Source organism: Arvicanthis niloticus, chromosome 3 (assembly GCF_011762505.2).
Source record: "Arvicanthis niloticus isolate mArvNil1 chromosome 3, mArvNil1.pat.X, whole genome shotgun sequence".
NCBI lineage: Eukaryota > Metazoa > Chordata > Mammalia > Rodentia > Muridae > Arvicanthis > Arvicanthis niloticus.
The window spans coordinates 79,346,986-79,362,724 of NC_047660.1; the positions used below are offsets into that span (position 1 = coordinate 79,346,986).

A 15,739-nucleotide genomic window follows, 5' to 3' on the forward strand; every position below is an offset into this window, starting at 1 on the left:
TCCCGTGTCCCCCTTTTGCCCGTGGAAGAGAGACACGAGAGGCAGAATTCAGGTGGTTACCACAGCGAGGCTTTAATCTTTATCTTTAATCTTGTATCAGCAGAAGTGAAGACCGCAGAAGGGCCGAAACACAGGAAGAGGCACAGCTTAAATACACCCTAGAGTGACGTGTTCACTTCTGATTGGCTGTTCACTCATTACCCATAATACGCCCCGGGATGGGCAGTGACTTTTGGGGCGCTTTTGCCTTTTTGCACCTGCGCAGTCCATTGTTTACTAGTGGGAGGACAAGATGCCCGTGCTCACTGCAGCTCCCAACACTGGGAGGCAGAAAGGCATCAAAGAAGCCTAGAAGATTTAAGAGATGTACAGAGCAGCTGGATGTGAAACAGGCTGACTGATAAGCCCTGCCTCTCAACACCCAGCCTGCCTGCAAGGATGTTCCTCATGAACACCCCTCCAGTGGTGGTGCTCCAATCCAAATGGGAGGCCTTTGGCCAGCCCAGGAGCTTCTGCTTTCCAGACTGCTTCTTAGAGTCTAAAGAGGACACCTCCAGGGCTTCAGTGAGTGCAAGGGTACAGATGCTCATTTGCACACTGCAGAGACCGAGGCTGCCCTGGGTATGAGCCATGCTCGTGTCACAAAGAGGCCAGCGTGCAGAGAGGTCCCGGACACCAGGCTGGCCCCCAAGCCTGCTGTGTGCAAAGAGCAGCCAGAGTTCCTTGCCTGTGGTCTTGTTGAAAACTGCAGCACCCTGCAGAAAGATGAAGCTGGGAGACATGGCCCCTTCGAGCTGGATTCTGACAGTGATGACTCTGTGGACCGAGACATTGAGGAGGCTATCTAAGAGTACCTAAAGGCAAAGGGTAGGGCTTCTGAACCTATGTCCCAAGGGCCCCCCTCTATCCCAGAGCCTGCCCACAGCAACACCCTGCCCATCCCATGTCCCTCACAGCTCACTCCTGGCTCGGGTTCCTGTGGGAGCCAGTGAAGACCAGGGCTCCACCTCCCCAGCTAGCATGAGCAGCAAGGACCCCTTTGAACAGAGCATCGGAACTGAAATAAAACAGTTTCTTATGAGAAAAGACAGCATGAACACCCAAAGTGTGATGGGTCTGTGGATAAGAATCAGACCCAAACAAGAGCCCTGCCAGACTTAAAGGGAACCAAGAAACCTCAGCCAGGGCAGCTCTGACAGGAACCTGTAAGGAGCTCATCTTCCAAAAGCCTTCCAGGTTAACAGCTGAGAAACTTCCAGCCTGAGCTCACCACAAAGCCTGATACCCCAGTGAGCACAAAGCTGACTTCCCACAGATCAGAGGCTGCACAGAACAGGGGTGAAGTGAGGAGACACATGCCTGCCAGGCACAGCAAGAGCATCAGGAGCCCAGCCCCAGTGCATCAGGCATCGGACCCCAGCAGTGATGATGACATTGAGGAAGCCATCCAGCTGTACCAGCTGGAGAAAGCCAGGAAGGAGGCCAGTGGGGACCCACCTTGAGAGCCCAGTTGAAAGAGGAAAGCCCTGGGAGTGCCCAGTCTAGTGCCTTGCCTGAAGTCCACAGGAGATTCCCTAGCAAGAAAAAGCTGGCAGTTCAAAAACTTATGGACACCACCCAGGGGGGCCTCCACCCTGATCCCCTCTCCAAGCTCTCCGAGAGCCTCTGTACCTCCAGGACATACAGCTGTTGAGAGTGAAGCTGTGCACCAGGCCTCACACCTAGCAGACACATCCACTGAACTGATATACGCAGAAGCAATCCTGGGCATCTCCAAGACCATCCTGTCAGCCTCCATGGGAGGCAGTGACAGGCCTTCATCTAGGAACACACTCTTCTGTCCCCAACCCATGCCTCCCTGCTCTGAAGGTGACAGAAGCAACATTGATAGTGATGACAGCATTGAGCAGGAGATCCAGATGTTTTTGGCTATCAAGGTACAAGTAAGAAGTCCTCAGCCTGCCCAGGGTCCACTGTCCTCGCCTGGCCCCAGTGGCCAGCCTGTCATCCCCAAGGCCCCTCTTGCTAAAACACCAGATCTCCCTCTTGGCTACAAATGGAAACAGAGAGGTGGGGGCAGCTCCACAGTGCCCAAGAAAGTAAGGGAGAGTAGAGAAAGTGCCTAGGACACTGACCCCATCCAGAGGAAGGTTCAGCCTTGAGTAGGACCCTTTCGGGCAGAGCAAAGTCACAGAGAGAGATCCCAGGAGGAGAGGCTGAAATCAAGGAACAGCCTGTCACTTCCAGGGCCGTTGGGAAGGCCTGTGAGAAAGAGAGCTCTGAGCATAAGAGCAGTTCTCTAGACAGTGACAAGGACCTGAACATGGCCATCAAGGACTTATTGAGATCCAAGTGTAAGTTTAAAAAGAAGTACTGAGACCCACAGGCTTCATGTAAGAAGGTCAGATTCGGCTGCAGAAACTCGATATGGGAAGAAGCTGAGCAACCTTCCCGGGGACTGGAAAGACCACAGACAGCAGGCACTACAGAGCTGTCTGCCCAAGTTCAAAGACAGCCCAGGAAGAAGCCCAGAAAGCGCCTTCAGCAGCATGGCAGAGGGTGAGGCTGGGTGGCACAGGGGGCAAGGATTCAACCCCCACTATTCTCCCCAGGAGGAAAAGTCCAAAAGGGGCTCCTCCCTCTAAGTCCACAGGAGCCAGTGGCCACCCTCTTTCAGCCTCCAGCCCCACATCTGAGGACAGTACAGTGGACAGTGGTGACAACATTGAGCTGGAGATCAGGAGGGTTTTGGTAGAAAAGGCCAAGGAGTCTATACGCAATGCAGAACTTCTAGGGGGCCCTGCCAAGCCGGAGATGCCCTGCTCTGTGGGAAAGAGACAACCCTGGGGTTGCAGCCTGGGGTGTGCACATGGAGCCAAAAAGCCAGGGGAACCTCTCAGCTGGAGGGAGAGGCCTAGAAAGCTCGGACACAGGTAACCAGTCTCTTGAGCCAGACTGAGAGGGGCACCCTCCGTGCTGAGCAGGCCAGCTGCCTCACCACTGCTCTGGGCCGAAGCGAGGTATCACTACCCAAGAACACCAGCAGGAAGAACTCTGGCAAAGCATCTCCACCAAGCAGGAAAATGTTCACAAAGACCATGGCCTATAGGGAACGCAGACTGCAATGGCAGAAGGTGTGTTCAATCAGGTGCCCAGTTGTCCCAAAGTGGGTGCTGAGGCTGGAATTGCCAGAGGAACCTTTCACCTGAACTATGGCAGTCGGAACTTGTTAACCCCCAACCCTGGATCCCAGGCTGACCTCACCTTCCCTTGGAGTGACTGTGCACACCAGAGCAGGCTGTCCAGCCACGGGTGCTGAACTTGAGTCAAGAGACAGTGTGGACAGGGGTGTCTTTCAGAGTGAGAAGGAAAAGGGTGCTTCGCCACAGGCTGGGGACACATCCAGCCTTTCCTCAGACCTCTCTCCACCCAACTCTTCCACTTCGGGAAGAATGTTTCCTGGGTAGGGCAAACAGGCTGGCCTCTTCAGCCCCGATCTGAGCAACATTCTCTGCCTTCAGGGAGACCCAGCCTGGCCCACAGCCCTGTATTTGGAAGCCCACACTTGCTAATGAAGGACACTGGGAACTGGCCAAACTGAAAGGTTCAGGGGACCCTGAGACAGCAGGACAGGAAGAATTCTGTCTCTGAGGACAAAGTTCTAGACCTGAGATATGGGCACAGAGCTAGTTGATAGGGAACAGCAGGACCAGGAGAACTTGGGCAGTGATGCCAGCAAATTCAGTGACACTTTCCATGGAGGATGGGGGCAGTGCCACAGTGAGCAGTAAAGGCCTCAAGTTATGACAGGCATGTTATGGCCCTTGTCATAGCTGTGGGAAGCAGTATGCATGTCTTGTTTGATGTGCATGTGTGCATGCCTGTCTGTGTGTGTCCTTTTGCACGTGTGTGGCTGTGTGTGTGTGGCTGTGTGTGTGTGGCTGTGTGTGTGTGCCTGTGTGTGTGTGCCTTTGTACATGTGTGGCTGTGTGTGTGTGTCCCTTTGCGCGCATGTGGCTGTGTGTGTGTGCCTTTGTGCATGTGTGCCCGTGTATGTGTGTGTGCCTGTGTGTATGTGTGCCTGTGTGTGTGAGGCACCCTTGGGTGGAAGTAGGGGATCCTGACAGTTAAAGAGCAAAAATTGGGTCCCTTCCATGCAGTCTCCCTGGTATAAATATGTACACTAACCTCAAATGACATTTTTATTTAATGAATGTGTCCTGGTACATAGTGGGTTTTGTATGTTTTTTATCAATTATTTTTAAAGTGCTGTAAGAAATACTTTTTGAAAATGTCGTTCAGTCTTGCAGGGTGTTCCTAACTGCAATTCTCTGTGGTCTCAGTGCAGTATGGTAGATGAGTAAATACTTGGTTTTAACTGTCCCTGTGCTGGTCAGAGACAGAGGCTGGAACTGTTTACTATTTGCTAGTGCAAATATTCAGACCTGAAGATAGCAGCAGCTATCTACCTTGAAAGTGCTAATGTGGTCCAGGTGTCAGGATGCCACTGGGACCAGAGGCTGTCTCTGGATTTTATAGTCATGGCCTGTAATTAGAAAACATTTCAAAGCATAACAGCTAGCAAATAGCTGACCAACCATCCCCTGTCTAGTGTGGGATGCTGGCTCTGTAGCTCAGCCGAGCCCAGATCATCCAGTATCTAGTTGCTGAGGGATTCTAACATCCATATAAACCCCTTCATATCAGAGCTACAGATTGGCTTTTAATCATGGCTCTAAAAGGTAATCCCACATATTCATTTTGACTGCACTGTTCTTTATATATGTGTATGGTGAAGTAGTGAGGCCATGAGATGGCTTGCTCCCCAAACAGCTTAACCATCTATAATGGTGAGCCCCAGCCCTGGAAACAGTGAGGACAAACCCTACCCACACCTGCTGTGTATGACTCAAAGCCCAGCTGTGTGTGACAAATGGTAACACCAGCAGTCTGCAAGGCTTTCTGCAACCCTGCCTTTACCCAGGAGAAAGAAGGGCCTGGCCAGTGCTGAGGCCAGGCTGTAGGCATTGAGTTCCTAGGAGTTAAGCAGAGTGATACTGCCTTGGTGCTGAGGTGCCTGTGGCAACTGGGAACTGAAGATGTGCTGAACCCCAGATGTGAGGGTTATATCTGTGTTGTGACTATCTACCTGTCTCCCCTGAGTTCTGCAGCTCAGTATGCTGGGTTGCTGTGTGTCTACTTTGTGGCTGAATTCTGTTGGTATTCTAACATGGAAGTGCGTTTTCTACTTTATGCACCTGGGTCTGAATTGTAAATCACTTCTGTGCACAAATGGAGAATACTCTGACCATCCTTCGTGTCTGCCATGTTGGAGCTTTGATGTGGTGCAAGGCTCTGTGGGCCCATTGTGGTCCTAAATTCTGTGTATAACAAATCCATTGTGCATATTTGTTTATGTGTTTCTGAGAGAAACAGCTTTGTGTCATCCATGTTTCCACCTTAAATTTTTAGAGTGCTTTTAACCCTTGAAAACAAAAAACATCTTATTTTATATAAAAGACCCATCCAATATTGGTTTTTGTTTGTCTAATAAATAAACCAAGTACTATCCAAACTAAAAGAGTAACATTCACAAATTGTTATGGTAATACTACATTTAGTTTTAAGATGAGTATAGTAAAATGTAGCTGCCCAGCAGCCACGAGCTAACTAGCTGGAAATGAAAAAGAGACGGAGGGGCAAGTGAAGCATGGAGCCAAGACAAAGGTTTCTGATCAAGGCTCAAAGTTTAATGTTTAGCACTTTGTGTGTATATATAGGGGAAGCCCACCGAACATATCCTTTGTTCCAGCTTTGTGGATTGTGGATTGTGTCCGAGGCAAGCTCAGCAGGCAGTCTGTTCTTCTAAGTTCCTGTAGGAAGTTGCACATGCAGCCAAGGTGGATGACTCCACCTGGGTTGTTAAGGTTCACTGTGGCAAACAAGGTCTCTCTGGCCTGCTCAAGGCTGGGGGAGGGCTCAGTAAAACACTTCTGTAATCCTAGCATTCAGGAGGCTAAAGCAGGAGACCAGGCCTTCAAAGTAAAAACCAGTATATATATACATATACATATACATATACATATACATATACATGTATATGCCTATGTCTTATATTCTTTATTGACTTTCACAAATAGAAGTTTCTATTTTAATGAAGACCTCTTTTTTAAATTATTTCTTTCACAATTTGTGTCTTTGTTATCATAATTTAAAAACTTACTGTATCTAAAGTAATTTAGATTTTTCTCAAATGTTATCTGTAGCTGTTTTTTTTTAATACTTTGTGGGTTCTTTTTTATTTCCACCCTTCTCCACCCCTCTTCTTTCACACTTTCAACTCCTAACACTAGATAGAGCAAAAGGAAAGAGGGAAGGAGCTATAATTGTTAGACTGCTTCCTGCTGAGTAGCAGTGTCCAGTTCCTCGGGCAAGTTTGAGCTTCAACATCAGGATATCTAATTTCTTCATGTTTCTTCTCTGCACGTGACTACTTAACAAACCATGTCCAACAGCAACCACCAGCCACCAACCACACACCCTGTCTCCCAGGGCCCTAGCATTTATCTGCCCACTGAAAAGTCCCCAGAATTCCCAGCATCACACAATTGCAGAAACTATCTGCCACTGGCAAAATCACACCTGTGCTAGAGCACCAGGCCAATCATAGTCAGCTGCTGTGAACAGTGTGAAGCAGCCGCATATCCTACACCTGGGACTGAAACAAAAACATGTTCTTATAATATTTATAATATTTCTGTGATTTTTAAAAAAAGGTTCTCACTACAGTTATTTTTTAAGAGTTTGATGGTTTTATACTTAATATTGAGGTCTGTGATCCGTTTTGAATTAAATATTGTAAAAGGTATATAGAGTCAGTGTTTAAATTTACTTTCTATATGTGGATGTCCTAGTGCTAGTTGATGGAAAAAAAAAAAAAACCACTATTTTTTGCAAGGCCTTTGAACCCAACTCCCACTCTTCAGACCTTCAGATGAAAGCTTCAGTATTAGAGAACTTGATGGCCTGTTGAAATAGTCAACTAAATTTTGTCATTTAGATATCTAATTAGAACTTCTTTGAAGTTTTATTTCTCTGTAATGGAGTCCTCACTACATAAAAAATGAGTAGGTAATATTTAGATGTTAATACATTCTGAAGATAAAACCAAAGATGCTAAGAAGATCAAACTGAAACAGAGCTAAGAATAAGAGGATGTTATTGATAATTATTCCAGGATAACAAGTACAAACCAGGCTCACCTTAGGCAAAGTGGGACCATCACCCCTAACTATAACCAGCTATAAGTACATCATAGGTATGCTCTTCCAGAATTCTAGTTTTAGAGAAAAGGAAAATTTAGCAGAATCAGATTGTAAGGAAGCATGGAAATAACGGGAAAGTCAGGGAAGGGAACCAGGATCAGCATCTGTGAGAGGAGGGATAGAGCTGTGGCTGAAATAAAACATTCTCTTCCACAGAAGTAAAACTAACTGAATCTCTAGGCTACTGTGTTTAATTCCATCTTCTCTTTTCTCTTCGTGTGTGCTTTCCAGGTATGACCTTAAGGACACCAGTAAAATCATACTGGTTGATATATTGCTGATAGCTGCCATGGGTCCTCCAGGTGGCGGAAGAAATGCTGTCACCCCCCGTTTTATTCGACATTTCAACATCTGCACTATCAATTCTTTCAGTGATGAAACCATGGTCAGAATTTTCTCATCAATCATGGTGTTCTACCTTAGGGCTCATGATTTTTCTCCAGAGTACTTTGTGCTTGGACACCAAATAGTCAGTGGGACTATGGAGGTGAGCAAGTAATACAGACATGTTGTTCCCTTAGCTGTCCTTGGTTTCCACTCAGAGATCCTGGTCAGATGCTTTCTGAGCAGGAAAATCATAGATTTGGAAGCAGAGAGTCTAACTGGTGTTGCTCCTTGGTTGCTGTCCCTAGGTGGATCTCCTGGAACAAGCAGTTTGACCTCTTGGAGGCCCAATTTTTTGTTGTTGTTTTTTTTTTGTTGTTGTTGTTTTGTTTTTCGAGACAGGGTTTCTCTTTGTAGCCCTGGCTGTCCTGGAACTCACTCTGTAGACCAGGCTGGCCTCGAACTCAGAAATCCATCTGCCTCTGCCTCCCAAGTGCTAGAATTAAAGGCATGTGCCACCACTGCCCAGCGAGGCCCAATTTTTTAATCACTGAAATGACATGTTAATTAACCTTCTTTAAAAAGAGTATTAACTTTTTTATAATGAATGCAGCATTCAGAAAAAAAATATACTTTGTTTCTATATTACACCAATTAACATAGGAGAAGGAAGAGGAACCCGACTCTAACAGGAAGAGAATAAGGGAGAAAATTGATTAGTTAATGTTATTGGTAATTTAAAGGACATTATTTGGAATGCTGTAGAATGAGTTACCTGGTTTTAGTTTCTATTGCAATTTTAAGCTGCTTAGTAACTTTCAGGTCATCTGTAGTGGAACAATTATAACAAATGGAAAGTAAAGTAAGATTGAATGGAATCCAAGGGGCTAATAAGTTCACCCAACTTAGTGTGACCTGGTTTAGTGCTATAGAGCAAAATGAACATGTACTCCATGCTACGCTTAAAATATACATGTTTCCAAAGTGATAGAATCTAATAGGAAAAGTGATTATACTGCTTTGTTAGAACTGTTAATCATAAGCATTTTATTTCTGAACTGTTGCATTTTTTTCCTTCACAGGTATATAAACAATCTATGGGAAATCTTTTGCCCACTCCTGCAAAATCTCATTATACTTTCAACTTGCGTGATTTCTCACGTGTCATCCGGGGTTGCTTACTCATTGAGAAAGACGCTGTAGAGAGCAAGCACACTATGATCCGCCTGTTTGTGCATGAGGTTCTCCGTGTGTTTTATGACCGCCTTATTAATGATGAAGATCGGAACTGGCTCTTCCAATTAATTAAAAATGTTATAAAAGACCACTTTAAGGAGTCATTCGATACTGTCTTTAATCATCTGCGGAATGGGAATGCTCCAGTAAGTATACGAGTAATTAAAAACATGTCAGGTTAAAACAGAATTTCAGTAGCTGTTGTAACTAATGAACGTATCTCACAAAAATGCACTTGGCTTTTATTGAACCTATTCTTTTACTTTTTTTCATGCATACGTGTTTAAGATTAGTCTGTAGAAGAATGCACGCGATATAGAGCATGAAACCCTCTATGGTAGCTGCTAATGAGATGGTACAGAGTATATAGCATGGTACCACCTCTCATAGACACTTCTTTAATAAAGTCAGAAAGATGAATTTCCAGTCTACAGAAAAAGCGTCTGAGGATGCCCAGCAGTTAAAAGCACTGGCTGCTCTTGCTGAGGACCTGAGTTAGAGTCCTACCACTCTCATGGCAGCTCACAAGCACCTATAACTCCACCTCCAAGGGGTCTGACACCATCTTCTGGCCTCTTCAGGCATAGCACACACATGATACACTTGTATAGATAGCAGCAAAGCACTCATAAAATAAAAACAAATCTTTTGATTTTCAGACTATAGAAAAAGCAATAAAACTTTTCTTTTTCTTGCATAAACTTACCATTTTATGTGTTAATTTTATATACATATTATTTTCTATCTTAATGTTTAAAAGAATTAGATAATAGTCAATTATGACATAAAATAATTTTCTGTATTTTTTCCTTAAATTTATTTTTAAATTTAACTTCTACTCAATAGGTAACTGAAGAAGACTTAAGAAATCTCATGTTTGGGGATTATATGAATCCTGATCTAGAAGGAGATGATCGAATTTATATTGAAATTTCAAATATTCACCACTTTAATGATGTTGTTGACCAGTGCTTAGATGAGTATAATCAAACTCACAAAAGAAGAATGAATCTTGTTGTGTTTAGGTACCTCTGTTTTACATTTATGTATGTGCTTGAAACTCTTATTTATAATTTTTATTAAATATTTAAAACAAAAAAATATAGCAAACACTTGTCATATATATTACCATATAAAATATCAGCAATTTATTAAGTTCTTGTTTCAGCCAGCCCTCCCCTTAGTCTGTAGTACTAAAAAGAAACTCCTGTGTCTTTGGACAGAGAATGGAGGTCAGAAGGCATCCGTGAGGTGCCTGTCCTCATCTTTCCACTTATTTACAGCAGGACCTAGATGCCACTGTAAGCCAGGCAAGGTGTCCCCATGAGCCACTAGAGAGTCTGGGATCTGTGGCTCCCATCCCCCACCTATGTGTTCTGGTGTTACAGATGTTTGTATTGTTGCCTCCAGATGTGATTGTGAGTTCTGGAGAGTCGGATTTAAGTCGTTCGGTTTGCAGCAAGAATTCTCACAGCCCCACCTCCTGCATGGTTTACTTTCTCGGGAAATTTTGTGTCTCTATATACTGAACAGGGTGTTGTAAAATATGTATAATAAAATGATAAGTAAATTTACATGTATATTGCTATGGATAATAACCCTTATTCTTGGCAGGTATGTTCTGGAACATTTATCAAGAATATGCCGCATTCTAAAACAGTCTGGTGGAAACGCTTTGCTTATAGGGCTTGGAGGAAGTGGTCGGCAGTCTTTAACTAATCTGGCTACGTCTATGGCAAAAATGCAGATTTTCCAACCAGAAATTTCTAAGAGTTATGGTATGAATGAGTGGAGAGAGGATATCAAGGTAAAATTATGAAGATAGCTACAGTGAAAAATGAAAATAGCTCAATCCTTGACTAGTAAAGGAGAGCCACCCTACGTAGCTATGAATATTTGAGTGGTTATGCTAATACTGCCCACCGGGTGCCTGCCTGGATGAACACCTCCTGAGTGCCTTAAATACATAATCTCATTCCATAGACATAACACTGTGATAAAGCAGGTATAGCTGTCTCTATGTTTCACTGCTGAAGACACCGAAACTGAAGGAAATGATAGATAACAAGACCAGGCTTCCTAATGCAAGTTACCACAGTTGCCACCAACTCTGTCCTTATCCTAGTCTGAGAAGATTTATTTCACATGAATATATGCTTTCTATAAGGTCTTGTACAGACAGCCACTGCTGCTTTGAGTTTATGAGTGCAACAGCCCTGTCTTATCCAAAAAAACAAAAAACAAAAAAAACCCAATATGTCACACCAACCATTCCCAACTTCTAGCTCTTACAGTCTTTCTATCTCTCCTGTGTGATGTTTCCTGAGCCTAGGGAGAAGGAGGGGACAAGGTTTTCTGTTTGAAGCTGAGCATTGCACAGTCACTTACTCTCTGCAGCTTTACTAGTTGTCGTGTTAGTGATCATCCACTACAATAAGAAAATTCTCTAATGAGGGATGAGAGCCGGGCTAATCTGTGGGTAAAGGAATACGTGTTTATTAGGAAGTTTAATGCTGTCCTAGTTAGGGTTTCTATTGCTGTGATGAAACACCATGACCAAAAGTGAGTTGTGGAGAAAAGAGTTTATTTGGCTTACACTTCCACAGCATGGTCCATCATCAAAAGTCAGGACAGGAACTCGAACAAGACAGGAACCTAGAGACAGGAGCTGCTAAAGAGGCCATGGAGGGGTGCTGCTGACTGGCTTGCTTCCCATTTTGCTCAGTCTACCTTCTTAAAGAACCGAAGACCACCAGTCCAGGGGTGATGCCACCTACAATAGGCTGGGCCATCCCATATCAATCACTCGCTAAGAAAATGCTCGACAGGCTTGCCTACAACCTGATCTTGTGGAGACATTTTCATAACTGAGGTCCTCTCCTCTCAGATGACTTTGCTTGTGTCAAGTTGACATAAAACTATTCAGCACAAACATTGTATCCACTTAGCAAAAATAACACTTTTAGGCTGTTGTCCCTGTGAAAATCACCTTCCCAAGCAGGGATTCTTGGCCAAGGTTACAGTGCCATCTATGAGTTTCCTCAGGCAGATCAGGCCTTGAAACCAATCATAAGCTGTCTCCTGTACCCCATAATATTCATATCGTTGTTGCACTGAGCATTGCAGCTCATGGGATTCACACTGAGTAAGACAGTTCATGACCTTTTCTCTCACATCAGCCTACAGAGTGCCTTTCAGTTACTATGAAAGTTATCTAGCCAGGCACTAAGTAGTTTGGATCGCCCACCTAAAGTATGGGAGAAATGAAGTTCTTGATTGACAGCCCCAGCAGAATCCAAGTACCCTTACATCAAAGTGTGCAAAGAAAGGAAAAGCCAGCCCAGCCCGAGTCCCCCACATTCTGCTTATAAGTACATTTTTTTCTTTAAGACCTTGCTGAGAAATGTTGGTGTGAAAGGCCAGAAGACAGTCTTCCTGATCACAGACACCCAGATTAAGGAGGAGGCGTTCCTAGAAGATATTGACAGTGTGCTCAACACTGGTGAAGTTCCTAACATTTTTGCAGCAGATGAGAAGCAAGAAGTGATGGAGGTAAATTCTGCTATCCAGAATAATTTTCAAACGTCTTAATAAAACCCTTTTCTTACAGTTCTAATATTGTATATATTATAAAGAATTATCTAGAATATATAAAAAAATTCTTTCTATAGTTTTAATATGTATTTCTAGATACATATATAATTATATATAGTATAGATATGTTATATCTATTCTTTATATATATATTAATTCTAATATACTTCTGTGTGTCTCTGTGTGTGTGTGTGTATGTGAATGATATAAATGTAAGTCAGGTTTTGTATCCAGTTGGTAAAATACAATTGCATAGCACCTACTATTGTCAACTGTCAGCTACTTTGACCCCCATTTCTAAGATCTCCTCCTTTCTCATTGAGCACAACTGTTTTTGTCCTTACTCGTGTCTGGCTGTTTCCTCCCAGAGTGAAATGGACTCACCTTTAGAGTCTAGGCCCTCTCCTTTTGCGTTGGATGGAGTAGGAGCAATGATAGCAGTTCCCCCTACATAGGGCTATAGTGAGGTGAGGGAAGCATGTGTGTAGTGTTGAACACTTAGAAACCCTTTGGTAAATGGCATGTTACTAGTTTGTAGCCTGGGCTGAAAAAGAAAAAAAAAAAGTGGTTTTGCTTTTACCTGAGCAGTACTGGGGATATCATGAAGACAGCTCATGAATGGCTATGTTCCCAGTTAATAGGAAGAACAAATTCTTCACAAATTTCCATACACAGAATAGTCACCCGTGGGGAGTGAGATTTCTTAAGCTTTCCCAGACTTGCTTGCTTGCTTGCTTTAGCTATTAACTTTCTATTATTATTTTATTAAACTTTTCACTCCTTCACTATTTTATTTTAAATGTGCATAGTTTATGCACACTTTTAAAATGTCCTGTTTTTGTTTATGTGTAGGAGAGTATGTGCCAGTGTCTGCCTCAGGTCCCCTGGAATTGAAGTTACAGGCACTTATGAGCCACCAGACATGAGTGCTAAGAACTGTGATCCTCTAGAAGGGCAGTGAGTGCTCTTAACCACTGAGGCATCTCTCTAGCCAAGCGGCCCTCAGTCTGGGGCTTGGGACCCCTCTGAGGTCCACACATCAGATCCTGCATTATCAGATGTTTACATTATGATTCATAACGGTAGAAAAAGTTACAAAGTAGCAGTGAGATAATTTTATGGTTGAGGGTCGCCACAATGTGAAAACTATGGAAGAAGCTGCAACATTAGGAAGGTTGAGAACCACTGCTCCAGTCCCTGCATACATCTTTGAGACGAGATCTCTCTGTTGTCAGGCTGGGCTCCAGGTGCCTAGGTTCAGGCAGTCCTCCTGCCTCAGCCATCTGAGTAGTTCCAGGTGCGCACCATAGCAAGCCCACATAGACCTTTTTTTTTTTTTTTTTTTTTTCTTCTTTAAAACTGGGCCTTACTGATGTAGCTCTGGCTGGTCTCCTACCTCAGCCTATGTGCTAGGACACCACACTAGTATGCTTCTACCTCAGTACTAAGTGCTAGGTGTACACCACCACATCCAGCCTATATATTTAAAATATATATGTTTCATTTATCCTTTGTTTCATACATGTATTCACAATTTCACAATGTATCTTGGTTATGTTCATTTACCAATTCCCTTCTCCCTCCTCAGACCCATCACATACAATCCTCTCCTTCCTTCCTGTCTGTCTGTCTCCTTCCTTCCTTCCTTCCTTCCTTCCTTCCTTCCTTCCTTCCTTCCTTCCTTTATTTTTATAATCCACTGAGTCTGGTTAGTGCTGGCAGCTTGCACATGGGAATGAGGCCGTACACTGGGGTGTGGTCTCACCTCGACCTCGAGTGGTCACGCCCCTGACTAAAATCGACTCTCCCTTCTCCAGCAGTAATCAACTGCCAGTAGCACCTCAGCTTTGGGGGATGACTAGTGAGCCCTCCTTCATCCATGCTGGGGTGCTGACTGGCTTGATCTTGTGCAGGTAATTACAGCCTCTGAGTTCATGCCTGCAATCCACAGCCAAAAGACAGCATTTCACAGCACCTCTCGCTCTGCTCCACGCTATGTTCATCTCTCCTTTACTCCTATGATGCGCTCTGAGCCTTGGGGTGGGCGTGGGGTGATATAGATGTTCTTTGTAGATCTGTGAACTCAACAGTATTTTACCCAGGTATGCATTTCTGCATTAACCATGGTCCCATGCCAAAAGAAACTTTCTCTGACCAAAGTTGAAAGCAGCCCTGACTTATGAAATGAGCATAAATATTTGGAAGGTAGTTTGACAACAGGTCCATTTAACAAAACAGCAGGAGCAGGCTTCCCCTTAGGGTGCATGGCTTCGTGAGCCATGGGCTTTTGATGGGGTTTAAGTATGAGGCATAAATTCTCTCCTGAGCAGCAGGCTTCAAATCTGAGCAGAAAGTGATTGGTTACCCCCATAGCAGCCATGCTGCTCTTAGACCAATGGGCATACATCCCCTCCAGACTACATATTTTTAAACTCAACACAATAACTCAGATTTTATGTATTCTTACATAATGTAATTGGGTTTTTTTTTCATTTATTTTATTTTGCTGATCTTACCATAGCACAAAATAATACATCTTAATAATTGTGGTTTTCTTAATTTAGTATGCATACAAAGTAGCAGGTTTTTTTCTATGACATTGTGCTTTGCTCATTTCCTTCCTTTGGACCTTCTCTTCCCCCCCTTTCTACTTTTAAGTTCTACATATGAGAAAAAATTTTCAGTATTTGGCCTTTTTTCCTTTCTCTCCTATTATCTTCTCATTCTCAGCCTTTCTTTAGTCTCCTTTTCCCACATTTCTGCTGTACATTATATATATATATCATATATGTTTATTATATATATATATAATATACACACACATATGAAATCTTGATCTTGCTTATAAGAGAAAGCATGCATTCAGTATTTGTCTTTCTGAGTCTGCTTTTACTTTGTTGTTTAAAAAGTTGTGTAAAATCTAGTATAAAGGTTATAAGGATGTTTTGTGAGTTTAGTTAGTTTCTTACTGGTGGACATTGCAGTAACTTCTGTCTTTCCTCTTGAAACCAATGTTGCATTTAGGCCTACATGTAGTCTTGATGAATCTTTCTGATTAACTTTACCTGGTAAATTCTTGGCAGATATTTGATTTTAAATTATAAAGTTATTGTGCAGGCAGAGATTTTGTAAGCATAAACTGTATCAAAACCATCCCTTTGTCATAAAAATAAAATTTTAACGACAGTTAATACAAAACCAATATTCTAATATCTGATAGTTGATAATCTCCTTATAGCAAATCTATGTTTATTTACAAG

General features: G+C 43.3%; 1 protein-coding gene and 1 pseudogene across 5 annotated transcripts in view; both read left to right on the top strand.

Annotated features, from left to right (window-relative positions):
* Dnah12 (dynein axonemal heavy chain 12) overlaps positions 1-15,739 on the top strand; it is a 168,579-nt gene that overhangs the window by 88,190 nt on the left and 64,650 nt on the right. For 2 of the 5 annotated variants that reach the window (XM_034498136.2, XM_076931287.1), the window contains exons 41-45: positions 7,557-7,812; positions 8,732-9,031; positions 9,732-9,910; positions 10,500-10,692; positions 12,276-12,437. In XM_034498136.2, coding sequence (XP_034354027.1) covers positions 7,557-7,812; positions 8,732-9,031; positions 9,732-9,910; positions 10,500-10,692; positions 12,276-12,437 — 1,090 coding nt within the window. Of the gene's footprint in view, positions 1-100; positions 1,427-7,556; positions 7,813-8,731; positions 9,032-9,731; positions 9,911-10,499; positions 10,693-12,275; positions 12,438-15,739 lie in introns of those variants that run through there. The other 3 variants (XR_013109428.1, XM_076931288.1, XM_076931289.1) reach the window with 3 other exon arrangements.
* LOC117705462 (protein phosphatase 1 regulatory subunit 26-like) lies at positions 439-6,016 on the top strand (annotated as a pseudogene).